Here is a 23,925-nt window from a genome sequence, read left to right as displayed (position 1 = left end):
TCTTCATGCAGCGGAAAGTAGAAGTGCATGTTTTCTAAGAAGGACAAATAGGAATAGAATACAAGAAAGGTATATTGGGGCCGGGCGTAGTGGCTCACGCCTGTAATCCCAGCACTTTGGGAGGCTGAGGCGGGTGGATCGTGAGGTCAGGAGTTCGAGACCAGCCTGGCCAAGATGGTGAAACCTCATGTCTACTAAAAAAAAAAAAAAAAAAATAGCCAGGTGCAGTGGCGGGTGCCTGTAATCCCAGCTACTCAGGAAACTGAGGCAGGAGAATCGCTTGAACCCGGGAGTCGGAGGTTGCAGTGAGGTGAGATCATGCCACTGCCCTCTAACCTGGGTGACAGGGCAAGATTCTGTCTCAAAAAAAAAAAAAAGTATATTGGAAGGGAGAATGGGAATGGAATCAAAATCATTGGTCTTGGATGAGAAGAGTCTTTCTCCTTGGTTTTGTGGTGATAATGGGGTAAAGCTGTAGACTTTTTTTTTTTTTTCTTTAATTCATGAGTAAGATGAGCAAAATTGAGAAAGTGTCATTTTCTTGGCCTTGAGAAATGACATTATCTAAAGGAGAATTGTTGGGACTGGGGAGAAGGGGAGGGGTGTATAGCTTGAAGACAGCGTGAGGAGTTGGCAGTAGACTTAGTGAGGAGCAAAAAAGATTTCCTGGGATTCAAGGCCCATTTCAGGTTGAAATAATACATTGTCATCCTTATTCAAAGAATAGGTTTCCAGAGAACCTGTACTAAGGACAATACGTGGTTTATAGTTGTATAATACAACTGGATTAAAAAAATTTTTTCTTACTGTTTTCATTCTGGCCTTTATTCCCACTTAATTGAAATCACTGGGGTTTTAGTGTTGTAAGAAACTGATAGTTATGCTAAGTATTATATGTGACTGTTTCCTGCAGGTACCCAGGGGAAGAACAAAATAGTAGGCCTAGGCCTGCACAGGGTCCCTTGTGTGCTATGACAGACTTTACTCTCACCCTCCCTAATTCCTAATTGATATAATTTGTATGTGACTCACAAGAGGTACTGGTGGTAAGAGGCGATTCAATTATAAGCTGGAGTTTGTAATTGAATCTACTTTCTTTGTATCTGAAAGAAAAATATTTTTGTTAATTATGGGCATATCATTTAGCTAAAAAATTACCTTAAATGTTAAGTGGTCCTTAAGGCATTTATAACGGAATTTTTCAGACCCTAGCAGTCTAAACTGGGAAATTATTTAAAATGTTATTAAAGCAACTTAAAATGGTAAAAATAATACATTTATTTTTGTGCATTTTAGAGTTTCTTTTCTTCTTGAAGGATGTTTTTCCAATGAGGGGTTTCTCTCTATGAAGAATATTCTCACAATTAATAGATGCTAATTTCTTACTTAAGTACAGTAATATGGATCATTGGCTGTAAAGAATAGTTTGGCTTATCATCAACCCTTTTCTTTCCTAAAAGTAGTAAAAGGTGTGTCAGAGTATAAGTGGTGGAAATGCGTGCGTGGTCACATTGAGAATTGTTCCTGTAGAATTGTTGGTGTAGTTCATAGTAAGTCTCCTGGGGAGGAATGGTTGCATACTCAGCCCTATTTGGAAACCACCTCTTTTAATGAGCATAAGCTCTCGATGGTTGGTTTTTACATAGTATGATAGAAAATTAAGAGAGAAAAGAAAAAGATGAAAAACTATAATATAAAGGCTCAAAGAACTGGTATTAATTAGTCAAAAGGTTATTTGACAGATTGGTATTATTTAGGCAAAAGGTTATTTGACAGACTTAAACTTTTCTTGTTCTCTCTCCAGAAAACAGAGACTATGTATCACAGCAAGAGTTTCATTGGGTTTAAGAAAGCGTACTAGAATACGAGCTGGAGTACTGACATGCATCAAAATGTAGTAGGATATATAAATTCAGTTTGTAATTACAATTTTGTCAAGTTTGTTATTTATATTTTAGCATTACCTGAAAAGTCTAATTACATTAAATCCCAAGGGATAGTCCCAATTACTTCATTAAACTGATATTTTCATAGGGAATTTTGCTTGGATAATGATCCATTATTGGGGCTTATAATTTATTTTTTACACAGAATATGGAAATAGGTTCAGAGGTTCATTGACAAAAAAGCATTCATTAAATACTGTGAATCACTAATGCCATTGATACAGAAGAATTTCCCTATGAAAATGAGAGCTTCTGTAAGAAAATGAAGTAGTTGGGAGTTTAATTTCTTATTAATATGATTTTAACTTGCTGCTTCATACCACTATATTCTGAGTTGGGGAAAAGGGCAGCTATCTCTCTAAAATATTTAGGAATTCTTTGAGGATTAAAATGTAACTGGCTTTTGTCCTCAGATACTTTTGTAATTAATGGTTGTGTAAGTTTAGGGATTTGTTAGATATTCTTCTTGGAACAGTTTACATGATTTTGTAGTTCAACATTTCAAAGTTTCAACTTGAATAAATATTAAAATGAGGATACTTTAAAGACACTCAAATAAGCAATTTTAAACTTGCTTTCTGATGGGGATATAATCCCTTTGAGAGTCTGAAGGATGATGGGCCCTCTCCCCAGGAAAATTTGTACATCATTTTGTTTCTAATTTCAGGGAACTCTCAGAGCCCCTAGAAGTCCTTCTGTAGACACTCAAATCTGTTTGGAGAGTTCATTAAAATCTGTCTTGAAGATTTTTTAAAAAGTAATATCCTCAGTCTCAGTCAAAGGTTTTGAATTTTTTGCTTTTGTAGGTATAAGTAAACAGTTAAAAAACCTTCATTGCTACTTAAAATACTAGATGAGTGACTACTTTTCCACTTTTTATTGGGAAAGATTTTTCTCTAGGTTCTTTAATTTATGTAATACAAATGAACTAATGAATTTAAACACTGGTGGAAGGGGAATATTCTAATTGAATTTTCGGTCAACTCAGTATTGACCAGATGACTTACACTGAAAATCTTTTCATAATATTAGTAATAAATACAGTGTTTTAGGATTTTGTAAAATTTCTAGAGGATGTCTGTCATCATTTTGAACACTATATATAGTAAAGTTAGAAAAAAATGAATCTAAAGTATTGGGCATTGTTTAGAAGTTAAATACTCAGCCTTAAACCAAAGAATGAAAGCAAACAGAAACTTAAGTTTTAGTTATCTTTACTGTGAACTAAATGTTCTAGAAATCTGATTGTGTCTGTGTCAGTTTGTATACTGTGTGTAAGAATGTATGCATTTCTTTTGTAGCCACGTCATGAATATTTTAATGTCCCTGTGTACTAAATGACTACTCATCGAGTATGCAGAATTTCACAGAGGAAATAGAATGCTGATATACATATGAAAGAAAATATCCACAGCATGGTGATTTATTATCTTGTATAATAATAGTAGAACATTTCAGAACTAGTACTTTTATGATTGTATTTTTTTCCTGTTCACATTCCAAACTTTTCTGTTTTATTTCATTCTATATGTGATCTTGATATAGCTCATTCCTCTCTGCAACTGATTTAATCTCATCTTGACAAAATATAACCTAGAAGTGTTTTGAGTAATATTAAATCTTAAACACATACATACTATCATTAATGAACTATCCGTGATTTATAAGAGGAAAACATGACAATCATTAAAATGTTTACCAAAGAAAATATAGCTGAAGTGCTAGGTCAAAATAAGCAGTGCTGTAATATATAGTATGGTTTGGTCTTCAAATATTGAGGTTAAAAAAAGAAACTATTTTGTGTGATTATCTTACAATCTGTATGAGCGAATGTGTTCTAATGTATTACATAAAAGTATATGTGAAAATAATACAAGAAACTAAAATTAATTTGTACCATTATATAACATTTAAGGTTAAAACATTCAGCGTTAAGAAATTCTGTAGTGCCACATTTATTGAATCACATTTGTGCTATATAATAATATCAAACAGTCCCTTTAAGAACTTATTAGAGAGCTATGTCTGAAGTCTGTTCTGCAATATCTGTTGCTTAATAACTCTTTCAAAGCATTAATACTGAGTTTATATAGTTCAAAAATTCTAATATTCAGTTTTAATACCTAAATACTTATATTTTACTAGTGATGGCATTCTAATATATTGAGTCCTCATTTAAATACTTAATGCTTTGTTAACTGTGGCATTATATATCTGAATTTTAAAACCTTTAATATTGGTGACTGTTGCATATTCTTTTAATAAAACATGCAGCCTATTTTATTATAAAAGGAAGACAATTCATTGTTTATATCTAGAGAGCATAAAGCCTAAGTAAGTTATTAAACAATAATTTCACAAGATGTTCAAATCGATTTACCACTGAAAGAAGATTTATGAAAATGTGTTTTGACCAAACTTAGTATTAGGCAGGTACACAGATAAGATTTTCCATTCTTAACATTCTCACTGTAATACACTACATTTGAAGCACCTGGATGTGCTATCAAATGGGAAATTTAGCATTATATATTGGAAGCATTGAGAAACATTGGTCTTTCATTTCTATTTTTCCCCTCCTTTCTTCCTCCTGCCCCACAATATGTTATTCATCTGGTTTTAATGCTACATAAATATGCATTGTCTCATGCCTGTTTGTGTTGGATGCCTTGTGCTAAGCTGTAACAAAATGTTGCTTCTTTTGCTATCTGTATACAGCTGCTTGCTTTAAATTAGTAGATTCTGAAATAGCTTTCCTTGCATGTCTAAAATAAAAGTATTGCATGTACTTCGTCTCATGTGAATGACTTTTTTCTTTTCCATCCCTCATAAAATAACGTTTTATATGTTCATTTTCTAGGCAAATTTTTAAAATTGTGGTTAAAAACACGTAACACAGAATTCACCATCTTACGCAGTTTTAAGTGTACAGTTCAGTTGTGTTAAGTATATTTACATTGTTGTGCAGCAGATCTGCAGGACTTTTTCGTCTTGCAGAACTGAAACTCTATACCCATTAATCAGCAGTTCCCCATATCCACCTCTCCCCCAGCCCCTGGCAACCACAATTCGACTTTCTGTTTCTGTAAATTTTACGACTTTAGATAACAGTTTTTCTCCGTAATTTTGAGCTACAATTTCAGTGTGAACATGTGTAAGTTCCATTTTATATTATCAACACAATTTATTTTAAAACTCTACCTGTACAAGTCTCACAATAATAAAATATGTAAATAATTATTTGAAACTAGGCCTTTTAGAAAGGACAGATATTTTCAATAATGCATATTTGATAAGCAGTATGATTATCTTCAGGAAATGCTATATAAGATTGCAGGCAGTGAGCACATGGGGAAAAGTCTGACCAGCTCCAAGGAGTAGCTGTGGGACATTTTTACATGGAGAACCTGAGAATGTAAACTGTGTAGAATTCAATGGAGGCATTATTTAATTGATACATTCAAGGCTACATGAACTTTTAAACTATTTAACATTACATGGATATAATTATTTTAAATTTTTCTTGAATATGTGATTTAGATGTCATTCTCAGTGTATTTAATGCTTAAGGCTAAATATAAATGAAAGAGATTGGCTTACATCATTCTTGGGTGTTGTATCATTTCCACTGGACTTTCTTAAAAAACTTAATCATGAAAACTTCAAGACTCACGAGTATAGGAAATGGTATAAAGAACCCTCGTGTACACATCACTGAGCTTCAAGAACCATCAACTTAATACTGTTTCCCCAACCGCTCCCCGGATTTTTGCCTCAGTATCTTAGAGCAAGTCCTAGACATCTTGTCAGTTTGTCTTTAATACTTCAGTCTGTGTCCCTAACAGATAAAGTACCATGCCCAACAAAATTAACAGGAATTAATAATTAATATCTTGTGCCTGGCTCAGTTTTTCCTAATTGTCTGAAAAATGCCTTTTTATATTTGGTTTGTTAGAATCAGATTCCAACCAAGACTCTCACGTATCTGATTGATGTGTCTTTTAAGTCTCTCTTAATCTTTAACAAGTCTTCTGCTTTATCCCCCCTTGCCATTTTTTTTTTAAAAACCAGGTCATTTATGCTGCAGGATATCCTACCTTATGGATTTGGCCATCGTATTCATGTGGCAATGTTTAGCTGTTCTTATATCCCTCATCTCTGTTTAGATCTGTAACCTGACTAGATTGAGGTTCAATTTGAGGGGGCAAGAATACTTCATAGGTTAGACTCTTATTAAAAAAATACCTTTTTCACTAAAGCTGATTTTTACCCATTTTTATTACTATGCAGACATACTAAAAGGTCATCATATGAGCTTTGTAAGTAGAATTGGTATATAGTACTTGCATTTAATAATAAATGCTAAATCATTTAGATTTCAATTGTGTAACTATATCACCTAACATTTTGGAGCACTTTCTGTAAATTAGGGAGAGCCTTAACTCACTTAATCTCAACATATGAAGGTAAGTACTATTATCCATGTTTTCCAAATAAGGAAACAGACCATAGAGTTTAAGTAATTTACTTAAGATTACACCATGAAGTGCTTTACTTGCAATTAATATTCTAAAGATTTATGGTTTAATATAATTTCTCTTCTCCTTGTTTTGTGCTGTACCATGATTAGGATGCAAAAGTAAGTTTATTACTGGATACCAAAAATGTATATTATTTTCCCTCATTAAAATATAGTGTTGCCTTTTAATTACAAAATTCGTTGCTAGTAATACCTGAAAGTTGGCCTCCTTGGTCCTTTATTTTGTGATTTGCAAAATCAGCCACTTCGGGAAATTTTTAAATATTTTTTTTCTGGATATGCTTGCTTTGTTTTGAACTCCTTTGACATTTAAAAACCAGTATTGGTTGCTACATAGAATAAAAATGCCTTTGGCCCAGGGCATTTTTTCTATATGTGGCCTCTAGTGATGCCATTGGTTGCCCTGGGGAGGTCTGGGAAGATAGCTGTTTCTGAAGACTTGCTGCTGTGGACACAGTTAACTAAAAACTCCAAGAGGAAGACATTTCTATAAATGCATGTGACAAAAAGCATGGAACACAACATTAGGCTAAGAACTGTGGGAACTCGGAGGGAAGAGGTTTTGAATTTTACCACCAAGATAACTTATCTTTCATATATATAATTGAGTAACAGTGATTTCATAAATTGCCAACTGGTTTGCATTGGGCTTGACTGCTTTTTGCATGACAGCAACGGCATCTAGCACATTGGTAGGTAATTAGCAGGTACTTAATGAATGCTGAAAACGTCCTTTTGTGGTCTCCAATGTTTGGGGCACAAAACCCTAAATAACCAATGACTGTCACTAATAGAATGCTACAGTGACACAAAATTGCTTTCTTGAGTCTCTAAAACAAGCATGTTCTTCCATGTCAATTTTTCACATTCTCAAGACTCCCTGGATCTGCTTACCAGAGTCTCACATTTTCCCTCCACAGGAAGCTGAAACCCCACGTAGTGTTCTTGAAGAAATTGGACTGACATAACTCTCCTCCCTTGTTGATGACTTCTTGTGGCATTTCACACACTGTAGATGGTCACTCCCTTCATGTCCATGTTAGCTAATGGTGTAAGATGATGTCTTGTCAGTATTACTGTTTTGCTAAGCCGCTTCATTCATGCCTACACAATTTTTTTTTAAAGGGAACTTTAGTTAATTAAGTGATAAGGGACTTAAATATGAATTAGAACGGTGCAGAAAAAGATCCTTTTCTGGATATTTTAAGGTTTAAAGGTCAGTTTCTCTTAATCTGATTATGTGCACATATGAAAATGGCACATGTACATGTAAAATCAATCAGGCAGTATACATTTATTAATTATTGCATTTGACAAAGGAAAGTCTTAAATTATAATGTGAAACCTGGTTTTATGAAACCAAAGACTAGTGCAGCATTTCAGTATATGTAAAAAAAAAAAAAAAAAAAAAAAAAAAGGGAATTGACTTGTCACATATCAAATGAATGGAAACTTAACTTCATTGAAACTTTAAAAAGCAAATTTACTCCAAAGACTTGTATTGGAAATTACATTTTTTTTTTTTTTAAAAAAAGGAATACAGATTATTTTTAATGACTAAATTGGAATACTACTTACACTAAAAATTATTTCTTAGGCATTCTGAATCTGGGATGAGAAACAGGATTGTTTCACAATAGTAAGCACATAATTTTTAAGGCCAAGGCACATTTGACTCCTGAGATGAATTTTTTTGTGGTCATAATCACATACTTAGTTGAGTTGTTTTTGATGCCCCAAAATAAAGTGAGAATGTTAATTTTCCAGGAATTCTTCATAACAGTATCTTACAAAAAACATGTTGCTGTCTTCACAGTGTTATGTGTAAAGTCATTGTTTAAAGCATGAATATTCCCTCTGGGGTACTTGTTAAAGCCAAATTTATTTTGCTTCCCTCCACTTAGAAGTGCTGCACACTTTACAGCAACTTCTTTTCTTTCCATGGCACTGCCTAGTTAACAGAAGTCTTATAAAAATGTAAAAAGACACGTTTCCTATAAAAAAGTGAGAGTTAAATGAGGTAAAATGGCATTAGTTGGCTCTATTTTTTAAAGCTATATAATTGTTCAGCGTCACTTTTCTAAGTACTTATACATATCTAAACATGTCTTCACGGTTTATATTTTCACTTGTATATGCTGGGCTGGATTAAGCTTTGTTGTGATTGTGACCAATATTCAGGCCACGTGAGCACTGTCTTATCACATCGCCAATTAGTTGTAATAAACGTTCAACGTACAAACACTGGAGTGTGTTTTTATCTCTTTCCAAGTTTGTCAAACTATGGAGAGCTGCTGAAGGAAGAATTTCTAATTTTTTTTCAGTAAAATGTTGAAAATTCCCCTCCATTTGAATATGGTGGTTGTTATAAGCACACACAAGATACATGGTGGAAGATCTTCTGAGTCTTCATGTACTTCATTAAAAAATAACGTGGATTCCATGCTACTGAGAGCTTATCTACACATTTATTTTCAATCAATAAATGCTGCTTTTAAAACCTTGATGCAGTTGACTTTTCTACTCTTTCTGAATGAACAACTTAGATTATTACTCAAAAGGTATTTCAGATCAACTGGATTCCTCTTACCCCCTTGTGAACTGAAGGTGCTAGCACATGCAACAGAAAGGGACTAATATTTGCAGACTGTACTACCTAATCTATGCAACAAATCAAATATATGGTTATCATGATAGTTAAGGGACCTCCTATTACTACAGATAGGAAATGTTACATTCTAAAACTGGGATATTTAAGAAGGAGGCAGGAACTACCATCAAATTAAGTTGCTAGTTTATTGGAAAAAAAGACATTTATAGGTTTAAAAAGCCTCCAACATGCAGCTAGCTATTCACTGAAAACAGGCCTGTGGGCTTCTGCCAGCAATGTATAGTTGGAATTTTTGAAACATAAATAGTAATCAGGCAATATATACAAAAAACATTAATAAATTTTCAAGATGGACATTTATCAGGATAATGAACCAGTCAGTGGTTTAAAAACTTCCTGCCCTTCTACCCTGCCTATTAATATTTGAGGGGAAAGTCATCAACATCTCAGTTGTCTTGAGCTCAAGATGGTGGTGGTTTTCTTTCTTCCATGATCTATTAAGACTTCAACTTTGCAGACCACATTTAATTGCATATATCTTGACTGTACTTAGAAAAGTATTAAAAAATACTGAATTTAATGATAATTACTCGGCATTACTGAAATCAGTAGATAGTTCTAGGTCAATCATTTTCAGGGTGAAGCAGGCATTTAGAGTCTGGAACAAATCCAACTTTTTAAAGTGAAATTATCCTGGACCACATGCATGATTTCCTTTATTGACTACACATTAAAGAACTCTCATCCTTAACAGATATCATGCAGAAATCCCAATTTTGAGGAAACTTTCTTCCTATTTAAATTTCGTTAACGTTTCAGTATTTTATGTATGTTTTAAGTCCTTATTCCCAAATCTCAAATTGACAAATGTCACATACTCCAAACTTCAAGATCCCAAGTATGTCAATGGAAAGAAAGTTACAAAAAATTGATAAAGCTGGGGAGCATCTTATTTATGATCTGAAATCTAGGTATAATAGTTTGTCTGAAGCTTTTTCTGCATTAGGTTCTATTCTCTGACCATTCTGTTACGATTTTTATACCAGAATTGCTTTCACACTAGGCATATTTAGTACCAATGACCCTAATGTTCCTGGAAATGACAAAAATAAACTTTACTCCTATATAAAGAACTTTCCAACACACTATTTTAAAAAGTACACCGTGACAAGCCCCCAGCTGAAGAGTAGGAGGAAAAAAATGGACTTTGCCCATCAGTACTTTAAAACTGAGAAAGTGAACTTTAAAGCAAAAAAGCTGTTCAGCTATTACATACAGACAAATCCAATAGATTATTAATAAAAGGCAAACAAGCAGGGCGCAGTGGCACTCACCTGGTAATCTCAGCTATTCAGGAGGCTGAGTCAAGAGGATCACTTGAGCCCAGGAGTTTGAGGCTATAGTGCACAATGATCATGTGAACAGCCACTGCACTCCAGCCTGGGCAACATAGCAAGACCCTGTCTCTAAAAAAAGGGGTAGGGGGCAAGCAAGAATCAAAAAACATTAAATATGTGAACACATAAAATGTATCAAATTGGTAAGGATGAAAATTACTCAGCATTGTGGGAACAGTGAAGTTTATTGTTGACATAATTTTTTTGTAGTCTTCTGGCAGGCAACTTGGAAATATTTTAGTATTCATCTCCTTGATACAATGTATCCTAAGGAAATGATCAAAAACATGTGGAAGTATTTAAGAAAATCCATCACAGGATTGTTTTCAGCACAGGATTCTTTAATAGTACAAAATTAAACATCTAACAATGAGGATATGGTTGAAAAAACTGATAGATCCATATTGTGCAGTGAATAAAACGAAGAATAGGGCTTGATGAAATGTGACAATGCTTCTTGTGAATAAAAGCATATTCAACTGCATTCATAGATGTTCTTTGTGTAAAAAGATGTGTACATAGGGCTGGCTGTGGTGGCTCACACCTATAATCCCAGCCCTTTGGGAAGACAAGGTGGGAGGATCACTTGAGCCCAGGAGTTCAAGACCAGCTTGAGCAACATGGCAAAACGCTGTCTCCACAAAAAAATGTTTAAAAATTAGCCAGGTGTGGTGGTGTGTACCTTGTAGTCTCAGCTACTTGGGTGGCTGAGGTGGGAAGATCACCTGAGCCCGAGAGTTGGAGGCTGCAGTGAGCTATGATCATGTCACTGCTCGTGAGAACCTCTCTCTAAAAAAGAAAAAAGAAAAAAGAAAAAAGTGTACACACGAAAACAATGCTCCAATGTTTAGTTCGCTCTCAGGGTTAGGATTACAAGTAATTTTCATGTTGTTATTTATGTATTTTATGTTTTCTATACTAACCATACTTCATGATTATAAAAGAATAAAAACTATTTTTAAATAGAATTTCAGGCTACATAGGGTTCAGCCAGACTTGCAAACCCATCTGCGTTCACAGCCTTCTATCCGAGTATGTAGCAACCATAATAAATAAGATATACAATCATTTAAGAACAAAACTAGTTTATTTAGATTTGGGACTCTGAACAGTTCTGTCTTTATTACCCGACCTCCTCCTGCCACGACTTCGGGACCTAGAGGAACTTTGGCTCCGGCTGCGGCGGCTCCTGCGGCTCCGGCTCCGGCTCCGGCTGCCCCGGCCGCGGCTGCGGTCCCTGCTGCGGTCCCTATTTCTTCCTCTACTTCGTGAATTGTGCCTCTCCCGACTCTTTGACGTGCGTTTGTGAGATTTCTTCCCCCTGTGACTACTCCTTTTCCTCTCGGATTCCCCATTTCTTTTGTAGGAGTGGTCTGGACTAGGGTTTCTCCTTCCCCGCAGCCTGCTGTAGTAGTCGTCGTGGTGACCCATCCTCTCCCTCCTTTCGGAGTTCTTACCAAAGGAGGAGCCAGTCCGATCTGGAGACAAGTAGATGTCTCTATTAGCTTCCCAGAATTCATTGTTGGGATTTCTGAACACATGAAGAAAGTTGCAGTGCTTTCCTCTTGGACACTGTTGTATTTCAAATAACCCTGCAAGGGCACAGTGATGAAACAGCACTTATCACGGCATATTCTGAAGATGCTACTTTATCCTTTTCAGAAGGTACATTTCTGATGTTTCGATATGCTAGAACTATTTTCTACTGTGTATTATGTAAAAGGGGCTTACATAAATTGATGTCATAATTTGGTTCCCACAATTTCAAACATGCTCTAACAAATGACACTCTGAAAGGTAACAAATCAGAAGTTTTCATGAAGCAGAACAGCCCGCGCCCCTACTGGATGATGGTGCAGCCTGCAGCTGAACAAATGGTGACCACGCTCTCTTCCAGGTTTCACCTTCCCACTGATGGACGATTTTCAGCCCTGATTAACATCAAATAGCCAGCTCTTTGGGTCCCTGTGGTAGCATGGTTTGATGGCATGGAGGTGACAGGCCAGAACCACTGGTCAAAAGAGAAGGCCTGGCCAGGCGCGGTGGCTCACACCTGTAATCCTAACACTTTGGGAGGCTGAGGCGGGCAGATCACCTGAGGTCAGGAGTTTGAGACCAGCCTGGCCAACATGGCGAAACCCCACCTCTACTAAAAATACAAAAATTAGCTGGGCGTGGTGGCAGGCGCTTGTAATTCCAGCTACTCAGGAGGCTGAGGCATGAGAATCACTTAAACCCAGGAGGTGGAGGTTGCAGTGAGCCGAGATCATGCCACTGCACTCCAGCCTGGGTGGCAGAGTGAGACTCACTCTCAAAAAAACAAACAAAAAAACAAAAGAGAAGGCCTATTAAACATGGAGGAGTCTATATTTTGTTTACACTTTAAGTATAAGATTATAAACATTACACTAATGCTTCAAATTCACTAAATGCTTTTAATACAGAAGACGCCTATCAAAGATAAAATCTATTCGAACAATTTTGAGATCTTTGGGGTTCTCAAACGTTTTTTAAAAGCAGTAAATTCCCCACATATGCACAACAGTTAGAAGTGAAATACCTCCGTACCACACGCTATAGACAAAAATTAACTCAAACTGCATCCAAGACCTAAATGTTAAGAAATGAACTATGACTCTGAAGAAAACATACAAGTAAATCTTTGTGACCCTGGGCTAAGCAATGTCATCCTAGATGTGACACCAAAAGCACAAACAAAAAAATAGGTAAACTGAACTTCATCAAAATTTAAAACTTGTATTTCGAAAGAACATGAAGTGAAAAGACAACCTACAAAATGGGAGAAAATATCTGCAAATCATATTTGTGACCAGGTACTTGTATGGAGAATATACCAAGAACTCTTACAACTCAATAATAAAAAGACAAAGAGCCTAGTTAGAAAATGGGCAAAGGATCCAAACAGACATCTCCCCAAAGAAGACAAACAAATGGCCAGTAATGAGAAGATGCTCAGTATCTTTAGTCAATAAGGAAAAAATGAAGCTTTTTTTTTTTTTTTTTAAATGAAATAGTCCCCTGACAAAAGTAGCTGCCTTTATGCAGTAAACAATTCCATCTCTTTCTTCCCCCCGAGTCTTTAAACTTCAAGTGTAATGGTTCTTCTAGTTTCCCTTAGCAAGGGATCCTAAAATCTTTCTTCTCCCTTCATAAATGGTTTCAAAATGACAGCATCCAGGAAGACAAGCCTGCCAAAGATTCTGTTAAGCAGGCATGTGTAGAGCAAAGAAACGTAAGTAAAGGGTAAGATAAGTGCTCCCCAGAGGCATTTCGAGTTCATCTGTTTTCACCTGGGGAACAGCCCACTGAGAGAAATCACAGCATAACTAGGCCTTCAAAACTGCTGGCTACTCTCTGCACAAGACTGGATCATTTCCTGATTGGGTTGCCACTGTCTGATGTCAGTCTGACTGCATGCATGTTTAACTGATCCCAAGCCTACACTTAGCCTCTAGGGCACAGAAGCATGTATTCCAAGTAAGGCAGGAAATGCTATGAGTAAGGTAATGTAGGTGGTGATGACAGAAGATTCATTAGGGATAAAGATGGAAAGAAAGAAAGAAACAAACAAACAGCTCAAGTGAGGTGAGCCAATGAATAGAAAATACCTCTGAAACTGCAACAAGGGAAATGGGGCTTCCACAGACGCAACTCCTTAGGCTTCCTGATTTGTCAGACACAGAGCCCAGGACTGAAGATTGGAGGACTGGAATTCTAGCCCCAGCTCTGTCACCAATACATTGTGACCTCAATCACTTCATCTATCAAGTGACTCATGAGGTCGGTTACAGATCTAAACTGTGGTGTTCTTTATATAAAGTTCTCTGCTCATCTACTGTGTGAGACAAAAAGCTATGCCTCACCACTTTAAAATACTGGGTTTTCCCCCAAAGAGTATCCCTTTATATAGCAGTGGAACAATTGAGGAAAAAAATCATCACTTTGTCTTTTACCACAAATCGCCATTTTCCACCGGGTCACTGGGCAGAATTCACACTGCAGCTGTCGTCCCGCATACCATCGCCCGTTAAACAGAGAAAGGGCTGCTTGGCATTCTTCTTCCCTTTAAACCAAAAATCAAATGATACGCTTTACAGTAACTTCCTAATATGTAGATTAGCCCGACTGTTAATTAATCCCGTTATTAATTTATTGTAGGACCACCAAGTTCACTGATTTTGTACCTAGGGAAGAGTCATTAAAATATTCAAGCTCCCGAAGCTCACAGTTTATTCAGGAACCCTTTTTACTAACCCTCGGAGAGGTTTCAATGCATGGAAATTGGCTTGAATGAAAGCTTCTTAATCCAAAAGACTGGACCATTAAAAATGCAGAAGTGTTTTCCATTGTTAGGGCCTATTCTTTCTCAGATAGGATTGCTGTTCTTCTTATTACGCTGGTTAATTTAACCCATTAGCCATAGTATGGCCTAGGCAAACAGCAAGATAAGCAGAAATGATACGGTAATTGCTCGCTTAGCTGGTCAAATGCACACTAAGATGATTTTGGGCTTCAATCTCTGGCTCTTTCACTATAAATGCTTTTATGTTCTCTATTCTAGTTATCCCTTTTTAGTTTGTATTTTAATTATTAAAATTATGAGTAATAATATAACCACATTGTAAAACATTCAAAGCTATGTAAATATACAAAGAATGAAATATAAATGTATTATTTTTTCTTTTTGAGATGGAGTCTCACTCTCACTCTGTCCCCCAGGCTAGAGTGCAGTGGTATAGTCATACCTCACTGCAGCCTCGACCTCCTGGGCTCAAGTGATCCTCCTGCCTCAGCCTCACAAATAGCTGGGTCTGCCAGCACATGCCACCACATTCGGCTAATTGTTTTATTTTTTGTAGAGATGAGGTCTCTCTTCAAGTGATTCTCCTGTCTCAGCCTCCCGAGTAGCTGGGATTACAGGTGGCTGCCACCACACCTGGCTAATTTTTTGTATTTTGACTAGAGATGGGGTTTCGCCATGTTAACCAGGCTGGTCTTGAACTCCTGGCCTCAAGCGATCCTCCCACTTCAGCCTCCAAAAGTGTTGGGATGACAGGTGTGAGCTACCATGGCCAGCTTATGTTATTTTCACATCCATTCTATATTTCTGTTTCAACTCTTAATATTTAAGTTTTAAATATTTAGATTTATTTAAATTTTAATTTTATTTAAATATTTTAAAATATATGAAAGCTGGGCCAAGTGCGGTGGCTTATGCCTGTAATCCCAGTACTTTGGGAGGCTGAGGCAGGTGGATCGCTGGAGGTCAGGAGTTCAAGACCAGCCTGGTCATCATGGTAAAACCCCATCTCTACTAAAAATACAAAAAATTAGCCAGGCATGGTGGCAGGCACTTGTAATCCCAGCTACTGAGGAGGCTGAGGCAGGAGAATCACTTGAACCTGGGAGGTAGAGGTTGCAGTGAGCTGAGACCACGCCATTGCACTCTAGCCTGGGCAACAAGAGCGAAACTCCATCTCAAAAAAAGTAAAACAAACATAAAAACATTAGAAATAAAATATATGAAAGTTATACATCCAGTGGGAAAATCCCAGACATCAACAGAAACAGAACAACAGACTGTGACAGATCAGGAAGACATTCACGAGCAGAATACTTACGACTGGTACTGGACATACACATTGCCCCTCAGGTGAGGCTCCAAATTGCAGCTGACCTAGGGAGCAACGAAGAATGCGATCATCAAAAATTCAGGAGAAGAAACCAGCCATTCAGCAAATGTTTGTCCAGGCTAACGTTCCCCAAAGCAGTTACCAATCAAAGATTCCAAAACAGAGATATGGCTGACTCTGGCATCTATTTAAGGCGTACTTGGCACATGGCAATGTGCCTGATCCCTGTTGGTCCAAGTCTGTTTTTTCCCACAAATATGAAATGTTTCACACATCCATAAAAATACAGAAGATATCAATCAGCCTATATATACACTACCCAGATTTAACACTAACGTTTTCCACTTTTGAATGAGAATTTTTACTTATGTAAAACATTAAAGACCCAGTTGAAGCCCTTCTATCCCATTCTTCTCCCTCCTCCATCACAAAGGTGAACACTCTCCACAGGTTGAGTGTAGCCTTCACATTCCAAACACAAACACACATATTACATACATAGACCTACACAGACACAAATACAAATACACAGATACAGGCATATATACATATATCATATGCATGCCAAAACCCACACATATGTATCATACATATAAATGTCTATTATTTATAATCGGTATACACATATTTATGTATACATATGCAAAGAAACAGGTAATACATATTGATAAACAACATATAGTGTTGCTTTGTATGTTTTAAAATTTTATAGAAATAGTATTTATTCCATATTCTTTTTTCAAGATGTAGTCACATAAACTTAACTACTGTATACTGGATATACCAAAAAATAAAACTTATCTACTCCTCTAGAATGATGGTTTTTCAAGATGCTTCCAATTGTTCATCCACAAACAGTACCGCAGTCAGCATTCTTAAACAGGTCTCTGTGGGTATAAAGATCTCTCTACTGTGCATAGCCAATTTATGGGTTACACGTACCTTCACTAGGTATTGACAAACTGCTCTCTGAAGTGGTTTTACTAATGTACACATCCTCATCTACTCTTGGTATTAATAGAATTTATAACTTTTTGCCTGATAGGTGTGAATATCACCCCATTTTCATATGTACTGTTCCTATTACTAGTTAGGTTAAATATTTGATCATTTGCCTTCAACGATGACAAATCTGATTTGTTTTTATATAATAGTATATAAAAAGGTCCTCAAATATTCATACTAGTGTTTAGCGTTTATGTTCAAAATGAATCTATAATTTTACAAATTTGTCCCAGAGTATTTTTCTTAGGGTATCCAAAAACGAGCAGGATCCATACTCAATGACAATTTGTAACACCACCCTTAGAAGGAAGAATAAAAGGCCTCGGGAGTCCATGTCAGCTGTGCAAGCTAGGGTGAGAGAACTCTAAACAAAAGAAAAAATACGTTGTGGTGGCTGTGGTTTGTGGGTGCAGCCTGTTGCAAGTAAGGGTGCAATTTCCATTAACTACTCTGAAGTTCTGAAAGCAGCCCTCCCACTACCACTTCACAGAAGCAGTATAATCAAGAAACCCTACGAGGAAAACCGCTGATGTAATCCAGTCCCCTCACTTTCAGGATAAGGAAAAGGCAGGAAGAAGGGGCAAGGCCAGTCAAACCACATGGCCTCCTTGTCCAGTGCTTCTAACATGGTATTGTGTGGGTGTGACCAGGCAGTTCCACTTTAGCAGTTATTGCTCGTGCTGACAAGTAGTGTGAAGACAGAAAGGCATATGCCCCAGAAACAAAAGTTAAGGAGGAAAAAAAAAATAAAAAAGAATTTTTAAAAATATTGAAATCAGTTGATAGAAGTATAGCCTTCAATGTCAGGAATATCTTTGTTTTTTGGGGGGGGTGTTCCAACTTTTCATCATTTGCAACTTGCAGGAAAAAATTCACAGTATTATTCCTGTCTTTTCCCAAATTATGGGACAATTTCCCTGCCTTACCATAACCAAGGCATTCCAGTTCAGATCTGACGAAATCACAGACAAGGCAGGAAGCTTCACCCTGTCAGAATTCAACGAATGGGTCCTGGGAGCAGCAGAGATTACATCTGGCTTTACCCTTGCATTAAGGAATATTTAAAAATAATTATGTGTCATCTGAATGCCTTTTTCACCAACTATGCTGCATCACAGACCATGGTTTGTATAATATTATATTCAGTATTGAAAGCATCCAATGAATAAAAACAATGTAAAAAAAAGCAGTGGAGGAGGTGGTGGAATCTAGGTTTATGTGGTATATGTTCCTGTGTGGCTCCAGAAGAAAGAACATACACCTTGGGTGGAAGCTAAGTTGGTACTGTCAACACAATGAACCAACAAACTTAGTGAGTGAAGCCACCTACAGAGGAAGGAAGGGAATGCACCGTTTGTCACATGCAGCTTCTAAGTGAAGGACTGGATGGCTATGTGCAGGGGACCTGACACAGAGAATGCATGTGCTGGAAAAGAACTGGAGCACAAAGCTACCAAGTAAATGAAAGATCCGTTCCAATCTAGACCCCTAGCATTCAGGAAATACCATGCTAATACATGTTTCTGATTTCATGTGGTATTGACACGACATTGGCAACGAGGTAGGGAGTGGAAAGAGAGAAAGAGGGAAGTCACATTTACAGAGTGTCAGCATGCCTGACCCCAGCTGAGCCTGTGTCCCAGCTCTCTTGGGCCATTAAGTACTGCAGGGTGAAGCAAACCAGTTCCCTCCTCCACACGTATGCCCACCTTGAACTGAATCACTTTCCCCACGTTCTTGAACTCGGGCAACACATCCTCATAGAAATCTAGGAACTGCTGGTAGGTTTCTTCCTCGCTGTACTCCAGGCTTGCATCAGGGTCATAGTCATCCCTTCTGCACTGCTCCATTCCAAATGTTGTAAACATGCTCTTAATAAGAAGGGTAGGACTGGATGTTGGGAAATTATGTTTACGTGAACATCTGCATATGAAAGAAAAACTTAAATTCACTAGACCAATAGTTGAAAATTACACACAAAACACCTGCTTTAGACTAGGCGTGGTGGTTCACGCCTGTAATCCCAACACTTTGGGAGGCCGAGGCGGGCGAATCACCTGAGGTCCAGAGTTTGAGACCAGCCTGGCTAACATGGTGAAACCCCAATTCTACTACAAATACAAAAAATTAGCCGGGCGTGTTGGTGTGCGCCTGTAGCGCCTATAATCCCAGCTACTTGGGAGGTTGAGGCAGGAGAATCGCTTGAACCCGGGAGGCGGAGGTTGCAGTGAGCTGAGATCGCGCCATTGCACTCCAGCTTGGGCAACAAAAGCGAAACTCCATCTCAAACAAAAAACAAACAAAAACAACACTGGCTTTAAATTTTGAGATAGAAACTCATGTAATTTAGTTGCTTTGACTTAACTGAAAGAGAATAAGCCCCACTCAGGTGCCAAGTTTCAGCGCTTACGGGGATTTTTTTTAAGTGCTGAAACTTGGCACTTGCTGTTTTAATGTCAAGTTGGAAACATTTCAAAGTTCATATACCATTCAGCTGCCTTTGAATGAAGTTCAGGAAGCCTATACATGTTGAACCATAGGGGAAAAGAAGGCCTGCTGATTGGTGTGACAGGATGTGGTGATAGGCATGAAGATGTCACATGCGGGACTGCTGAGAGGAAGGTGGGAAGTAACAATGCAATCCTGGTTCTGTACAATCGTCAGTGGACTCCATGTTTACACAATATAGTAATCCAAGAATTTCCAGTTAATGAAGCAATTCAATCTGATCTGTGTATGGCATCTTGTAGCTTTCATGGCATTTTTACGTTTTTCCCCTCTGGTCCTTATATCCCTTTAGGACAGTGGGGACTAGTATTTTCTCCACTTTGCAAAGAAGGAAGCTGAGACCTAGAAAAGCACACTTGCCCAAGTCATATGGCTTGGAAGAGAGGGATCCAAGACATCTGCATTAATCTACTATCTGGTGCCTGTCCATGATAGGGTGTAATAAATCTAATTTGTTTTTGAGACAGGGTCTTGTTCTGTCATACAGGCTGGAGTGCAATGATATGATCATACTTCACTGCAACCTTGAATTCCCTGGGCTCAAGTGATCCTACTGCCTCGGCATCTTGAGTAGCTGGCGCATGCCACCATGCCCGGATAACTTTTTTATTTTTGTAGGGACGGGGTCTCGCTATGCTGCCCAGGCTGGTCTCGCACTCCTGGCTTCAAGTGATCCTCCTGCCTCAGCCTCCCAAAGCTCTGGGATTACAGGTATGAGCTACCATACCTGCATCATTTAATTCTTATTTAATGAAGGTGGCTAACCATTATGAAGAACAATTTTCTTTTCATAGTTTAAACTGGACCAAGGCTAAGCTGACTAGGCTGTACCTGAGTAATATTTCAAAAATCCTTCATATGAGTTTACTTTCTTACTTCCTTCCTTCTCCTAACATGCAATGAGGAGGAAAAATGTAGTTCAAGGTTCCAAATAAACAAAATTTTCCTGGTTAGGTTGCTAGTCAAAAATTGGTAAGAAAAAAACTTTTTTTTTTGCCGGGGGAAGTCCACAGAATTTAAGAAGAAAGAGAGTTGAAGAATAGGACATGTTGGGAAAAAACAACACTGGTCCTGAAATGACTAAATGTTTAATCACACTCACTCTCCACATCTGTAATGTCTATCTAAGCACCTACTGAGATAATGCTTACAGAATGCCCAGCATACACCATGCTCAGCTCAGAAATGCTTAATCAGTGTTCATTAATGTGAAATTTTCTATTTTCCAAATGACCTCCTGGATTATTCAATTAGAGACCTTGCAATTAGATCCCTCTTCCCAACTACTGACAGAACAAAGAGCAAAGACTCAACCTGGCTGGCAACACTCACAGTGAATCAAAATGTTATAAGTATGAAGCATGCACAGAATTAAACAAGGAACCAATTTAATGAGGTTAAAATTCTGCTCAAGGGATTCTTAGATCTGAATGAACTTGGCCCTAGTTCCCAGGATGTCAAATAAGCATTTGTCAGTTTTGGAACAGAACTGAAGTCCCTGTCTGGGGAAAAATCCCACCTGGCCTAAAGACAGTCCTTACAATCTAAGTGTATACAAAAGGCCAGCCCTAGAGCTTTTACCGAAAACTCAGCTAAGAGAAGTGACATTTACGAAGGCAGTCTAAAGCTGCGGTTCCAAGCCTGTGTGGTTCTCAGAATTACCTGGGAAGAACTGAGATTTCTTACTTCCTACCCTAGACCATCTGATCAGACCTCAAGGGGTGGGGGACCCATATTTTCAAAGTAGCTCCCTACCTGGTCCTGAAGATCAGCCATATTTGGGAACCACTGGTTTCGGGCATACTATTTACCCATTATTCTGATACTTAAGTCAGTTTGCTGCAAAAACCCACAGTTGTTGGATATTATCTTAGGCCAAGAATGGCCAATAAATGGTGCGGGTATCCAAATGCCCCCTCAGGTATAGCTAACTGACTACTCCTCTTTTTCTTCTTCTCAAGGAAGTACTCCTGGTACCCACTACCTTTGTCCTACATAGAATCCCCGCATTGCACATTAAAGTGAAGCTGCAATCATTGATCGAAGGTCACTGCAAGAAACATTCTCATGAAAATTACATATGCAACTGTTATAAAGCATCTATTCAAGTTATTGTCCACCTTCCTATTTAATGTCTTTGTAAAATATTCCATGGGAGAAACCTTTAGAATTGGGTGCCAGGGAAATTTTTGTCTTTCTAGAGATATCACTCATTCTTCCTTTTTGGTAAGAATTACAGCTTATTATCTGCTTGAGATGCATTCAAATACGGAGAAATAAAAACCTGGAGAAAATAATTCACTTTCTCTTCCTTTCCTTGCTTTCAATTTCCTTTACTTTCTTTAATTTAATGCACCTTCTTTAAATCACTTTTGGAAGTAAGTGAGGTATAAATAGACCACTAAGTTTTACCTTCCATTAGTAATTATTACCTTTTAGGAGAAAAACAAACAGATTCCCCTCAAAGCTGTGACTCCAAAAATTACCAATTCCACCATGGCTCTAGAATTGAACTCTGTACTAATTACAAAAACAACCAACCAAAGAAATGCTTAGATTATGGAAGTGTTCCTCTGATGGTCTGACAAAACTTAACGACAGAGCAGAATGGCTGTACGATCTGGAGCAAGTCACCGAGGCTCTCCATAAAAGGGGAACGGAGCAGTCTACTTGTCTAAAGGGATGGTGCTAGATTTTGTAACTGCTAATTTCGCAGAATTTCATGTCACAACTTATCACCTGAATGATGAAAATCTCCACATTGCTCTCATACTTTGATAGTTGTGATGGTAAAATTTCATATGCCTATGAAAACTGTGAGAAATGTTCGCAAACTAATTTGACCACTGTCCACATTTCCTTGAAATGACTTGAGGAGAGATGGGGTCTGAGAGCATGACGGGCCATTCCCTCTTCCCACAAGGAAGAGCCTGTCAACCAAGTTCTCAAAATCATTTAAGACATCTCCCCTCCTCTCACTTTTGCCCAACAAAAGGAGAATCAGGCCAGGCGCAGTGGCTCACGCCTGTAATCCCAGCACTTTGCGAGGCCGAGGCAGGCAGATCACGAGGTCAAGAGATCGAGACCATCCTGGCCAACATGGTGAAACCTCGTCTATACTAAAAATACAAAAAAATTAGCCGGGTGTGGTGGCATGTGCCTGTAGTCCCAGCTACTCGGGAGGCTGAGGCAGGAGAATTGCTTGAACCTGGGAGGTGGAGCTTGCGGTGAGCCGAGATCATGCCACTGCACTCCAGCCTGGCGACAGGGCGAGACTCCGTCTCAAAAAAAAAATTTAAAAAAAAAGGGAGAATCAAGAATCAGGCTACCATGGGTCTTAAATTTAGAGAAAATGTTAGAGATAGATCCTATATGAGGGATCCTGCAGCTGGAAAACATTAAATGCAATTTGGTTCTACTACCCATGCAAATGTGAACTTACATGGAGTCTCAGTTGTCTCTGAAAGGTAATTCACAGTGCATTTTTCTTTAGTGGGAAGTTTTTTACACCAATCAATTATTACCATTTCTTGTTCAGATTAAGTGAGAAACACTTCTATATTTGAGAAACACTTCTAAAGGTATCAAAGGGAATAAAGTCTCTTTCCTTTCCTTAGTTCCCAGTTTTTCAAGAGGAGGCTTTCTACTAATTAGAAGATCCTGTGACTCTTTTCACAGCCATTCCGGACATCTGCAATCCCACCTCTAAAATACAAAAGGACATACACACTCGACATTAGTGGCTCTCAATCCTAGGGCACACTAGAAACCCCTGAGGACATTTCGAAACTAAGGCCACCCAAGTCCCTGGTATTCTATTATTTATCTTTTTTTTTTTTTTTTTTTAATAGAGACTAGGTTTTACCATGTTGCCCAGGCTGGTCTCAAACTCCTGAGCTCAAGCGATCTGCCTGCCTTGGCCTCCCGAAGTGCTGGGATTACAGGTGTGAGCCACCGCACCTGGCCCTGATATTCTGATTTACTCAACTTGAGGTAGGACATCATTTTTTAAAGCTTTCTAGATGACTCTAATGTGCATCCAGGGTGAAGAACCACTGTTCTTAAAAAATGAAAAATGGTGGGAACCTTAAATTCAAAAAGAAAAAGAAAAGAACCATAGAGAAGGATGTATTTTCAAAGAAGAAGAAGAAAAAACCTCACAACATGAATACTTTTATGAATAAAGTAAAGCTGACAGATGACATATGGTTTCTGATTAACTACATCTGCATTTTACTATTCATATCCCTTTTCAGGATTAATA

General features: G+C 37.8%; 2 protein-coding genes across 8 annotated transcripts in view; one reads left to right on the top strand and one right to left on the bottom strand.

Annotated features, from left to right (window-relative positions):
• The window catches only part of AP1S2 (adaptor related protein complex 1 subunit sigma 2), a 28,640-nt gene extending 19,650 nt beyond the window's left edge, over nt 1-8,990 (top strand). For 2 of the 7 annotated variants that reach the window (XM_025371976.1, XM_025371977.1), the window contains exon 5: nt 7,407-8,990. In XM_025371976.1, the coding sequence (XP_025227761.1) occupies nt 7,407-7,454 (48 nt within the window). In that variant the 3' untranslated portion in view covers nt 7,455-8,990. Of the gene's footprint in view, nt 1-1,296 lie in introns of all 7 variants that reach the window. The other 5 variants (XM_025371974.1, XM_025371978.1, XM_025371979.1 and 2 more) reach the window with 5 other exon arrangements.
• A 2,572-nt stretch (nt 8,991-11,562) lies between these two features.
• Nucleotides 11,563-23,925, bottom strand: part of ZRSR2 (zinc finger CCCH-type, RNA binding motif and serine/arginine rich 2) — a 32,574-nt gene continuing 20,211 nt past the window's right edge. The window contains exons 8-11 of the mRNA XM_025372625.1: nt 18,863-19,076; nt 16,137-16,192; nt 14,469-14,578; nt 11,563-12,086 (exon numbers count right to left, since the gene is read on the bottom strand). Coding sequence (XP_025228410.1) covers nt 11,581-12,086; nt 14,469-14,578; nt 16,137-16,192; nt 18,863-19,076 — 886 coding nt within the window. The 3' untranslated portion in view covers nt 11,563-11,580. The remainder of the gene's footprint in view (nt 12,087-14,468; nt 14,579-16,136; nt 16,193-18,862; nt 19,077-23,925) is intronic.

This window comes from Theropithecus gelada, chromosome X (assembly GCF_003255815.1).
Source record: "Theropithecus gelada isolate Dixy chromosome X, Tgel_1.0, whole genome shotgun sequence".
In the NCBI taxonomy this organism is placed as follows: Eukaryota; Metazoa; Chordata; class Mammalia; order Primates; family Cercopithecidae; genus Theropithecus; species Theropithecus gelada.
Note: the sequence above shows the minus strand (reverse complement) of the source record. Positions and strands in the feature narration are given on the sequence as shown.